Source organism: Hevea brasiliensis, chromosome 17 (assembly GCF_030052815.1).
Source record: "Hevea brasiliensis isolate MT/VB/25A 57/8 chromosome 17, ASM3005281v1, whole genome shotgun sequence".
NCBI classification, from domain to species: Eukaryota; Viridiplantae; Streptophyta; class Magnoliopsida; order Malpighiales; family Euphorbiaceae; genus Hevea; species Hevea brasiliensis.
The window spans coordinates 38,447,804-38,450,870 of NC_079509.1; the positions used below are offsets into that span (position 1 = coordinate 38,447,804).

Consider the following 3,067-nt stretch of genomic DNA (forward strand, 5'->3'; position numbering starts at 1 on the left):
TATCCCCGTCTCATGATTTGCTTGGCCATCATATGCCCATTAGTGTGAGTTGCACAATTCCCCTCATAAGTCTCAAAATCCTCCTCGCCTCTTTTGCATTTACGCATCTTAACAATTCGTCGTTGGAGCTCCTTTTGTACAGAATTTCACCCCTGGGGAAGTATCCCAAAGCTAATCTCCTAATCATCCTCCTTTCATTTCTGCTTGCCCCTGGAGGGTATTGATGTAGACCTGGATATCATGATACTAGGGTTTACCATCGGTTTCTTCTTCGACTATGAAGCAATAAGCCGGCTCACTCCTTGCTTTGATTTGCAACACCTGTGTTGTCTGTCCCTCTTCCATCTGAGCCATGACGGCTAGAGTGGCTAAGGCATCGGCAAACTGGTTCTTGTCGCGATTGAGGTGAGTGAAGGAGTTCTCTTCAAATCTTTTAATCAATTCTAGGAGGTACTTTTGGTATGGGATCAATTTCGGATCTTTAGTCTGCCATTCCCCTTTGACCTGGTAGATGATCAAGGCCGAATCTCCATACACCTCTAACTTTCTGACCTTCATTTCGATGGCAGCATGTAAACCCATTACACAGGCTTCATATTCTGAAACGTTGTTGGTGCAGTTGAACCTTAGCTTGATGGCTATTGGGAAGTGCTTTCCGTCAGGGGATATCAAAACTGCTCCTATCTCATTACCGGACAAGTCGACAGCTCCGTCGAAATATATTTCCCATACATCAGTCGATTCTTTTCCCTCACTGCCGACCTCATTAATATGCTCATTGGGGAATTTGAAATCCAAGGCCTCATAATCTTGGATTGGGTTTTCTGCCAAGAGATCAGCAATCACGCTCCCTTTTACTGCCTTCCTGGTCATATAGATGATGTCATATTAGGAGAGTATGACCTGTCATTTCGCTATCCTCCTTGGCATGAACGGGCTTTCAAATACATATTTGATGGGATCCATTCGGGAGATAAGCCACATTTTATGGTTCAACATGTAGTGTTTGAGTCAATTTGCCGTCCAGGCCAAGGCGTAGCAAGCTTTTTCCAAGGATGAGTACCTCGACTCGCAATCGTTGAATTTCTTACTCAAATAGTAAATGGCTCTTTCCTTTCGCCCCGTGTCATTGTGCTGCCCCAGAACATAACCCATCGAATTCAGTTGAACTGCCATGTACAGAATTAACGATGTCACACCTTACCCCTTTGTAAGGCATAACATGATCCCGTAGAATACCTAATGAACTACCGAACTTTACTTATCGATAACTCATTAAGAACCCTACAAGGGATTTTAAAACAATTTTCTTACTTTTATAAGTGGTGAGCATTTTCTAATAGGTATTAAAACATTTAATTAAAGTTTCAAAACTAGTTAAAATTTTTGTCCCATTTTATTTTTCCACAAATTTTATAAAAATTTCGACAGAATGTCGTCTGTATTTTGAGAAAACAGTTCTTCAAATACCTGTAAAAAAGCACTTCTAATGATTTATCTCATCAACTTAATCAATTCAACATCCATCTCAACCAATTTCAACATTATTTCTCAAATTCCAAAATTCAACATCATCAAAAATACTACTAATTAATTTCATTCAAATTAAAACAAAATACTTCCATTCATATGTAATTAAAGATAAAGCAATTTATATGCATCATTACAAAAATTCACATAAAGAAAAATCCAAACTAAAATTTATTACAAGTTTTATACAACTGCTCATGACCATTTCCTACATTTACTTACATTACATACATCAAAATAATTTTTACAATCAGGGTATAAAATATACCTGATAAACTTTAGAGTAGGTAGCTCCTCAATCCTCAGTAGCTCACTCTGCTGCTCCTTTAGTCTCTATATCTGCGACAGCAATAACAGCCATCGCTGAGTACTAGGACTCAGTGGTGCACAACATACTAAAATAATCTTTATGCGGAATTTAAATCATATTTATTCAAAAATTAAACTGAACATGAAATATAAATTCAAAACATGATTTATAAGATTTTAATCCAAACAATTTCATTTCAAAAGTCTCAAAACAAATTTCATAAAAACACACAGTTATATCATGCCATTCGAAACAAATATCATCTCAATAGCCAGAGGCTAAGGAAAAGTCACATCACAAGGCTAGCTAGCTCAAATATATGGGAACCCATTCTTTTTCTTCTTCTACTGGCACACACCTCAACACTTCAGCCAGAGAAGGAATTAAAATTCGAAACTGATTTCCCCCACTAGTCATGCTAGTGAAGTATTCAAATATATGGTCATGACACTGTGGTTTCAATCTATCTTAACAATTTACTAAACCTTTATTGCCGTTTCAAACACAAACAATTAATCTTTCAACAATTTGAATCACAAGCATAATAAACTTTTCAATTCAATTATGTCACAATTTCATATCTCAATTCATTCAAAACAATGTGCAGAAGAAAATTTATAAAAATTCTATGTTGTGCACAAACCTTATACGAGTCACCTCTTGGCCTTAACTCGACACCGCGGGTTCTTTTTCGGTATTCTTTTCAACTAAAATATATAGTTTCATAGTATTTTAGTATCATAACTTAATCATAAATCCAAAAATAAATTCATATCTACTTATACCTAGCTTTAATATGCTAAACTTGACGTTCTTTAAAATTTGTATTTCGGGGTTACTATTCACACACTATTTAAGTCAATTTGTTGACTTTTTAATGCTTAATAGGTATGGAAATTCTAATTTCACTTACATACTACATTTTGGTTACCTAATTTGTTGGTTTTGGTTGTTTTCTCAAAACTTAAGTCTTTTAGGCAAAATTTCAAAATTTTCAGTTTTGGTGTCCTATGTTGCATTGTTCCATTGGTTATATTGTTGTCAAAATTTGGCTAAGTTTTCTTCATAGAAATTGTTTCTTATTGTCTTAAATTTGTTCTCCTTTTTGAATCACTCCATTTGGAGTTTTTTAGCTCAAGTTATAGCCATTTGAACATGGTTGCCGGATTGGCCTAACCCAGATTTTTTGGGCACCAAAACTGGTTCTGGCAGTTTTAGGTTACCAAC

The 3,067-nt window shown here is 35.7% G+C and overlaps 1 protein-coding gene across 1 annotated transcript; it reads right to left on the reverse strand.

Moving 5' to 3' along the window:
- Positions 1-246: 246 nt before the first annotated feature.
- LOC131175279 (uncharacterized) lies at positions 247-1,176 on the reverse strand. Its single transcript, XM_058138995.1, has 3 exons — positions 1,064-1,176; positions 607-865; positions 247-504 (listed from the first exon to the last, which is right to left on the reverse strand). Exons 1-3 carry the CDS (start codon positions 1,174-1,176, stop codon positions 247-249), a joined length of 630 nt encoding a protein of 209 aa, XP_057994978.1.
- Between the last annotated feature and the right edge of the window lie 1,891 nt (positions 1,177-3,067).

Excerpts from the sequence above, each read along its gene's own strand:
- LOC131175279 (XM_058138995.1), bottom strand. The coding sequence starts at position 1,176 with ATGGCAGTTCAACTGAATTCGATGGGTTATGTTCTGGGGCAGCACAAT. Across the intron at positions 866-1,063 it reads TTCAACGATTGCGAGTCGAG|GAAGGCAGTAAAAGGGAGCG; the intron begins GTACTCATCCTT and ends CTATATGACCAG. Across the intron at positions 505-606 it reads GGTTCAACTGCACCAACAAC|GTCAAAGGGGAATGGCAGAC; the intron begins GTTTCAGAATAT and ends ATCATCTACCAG.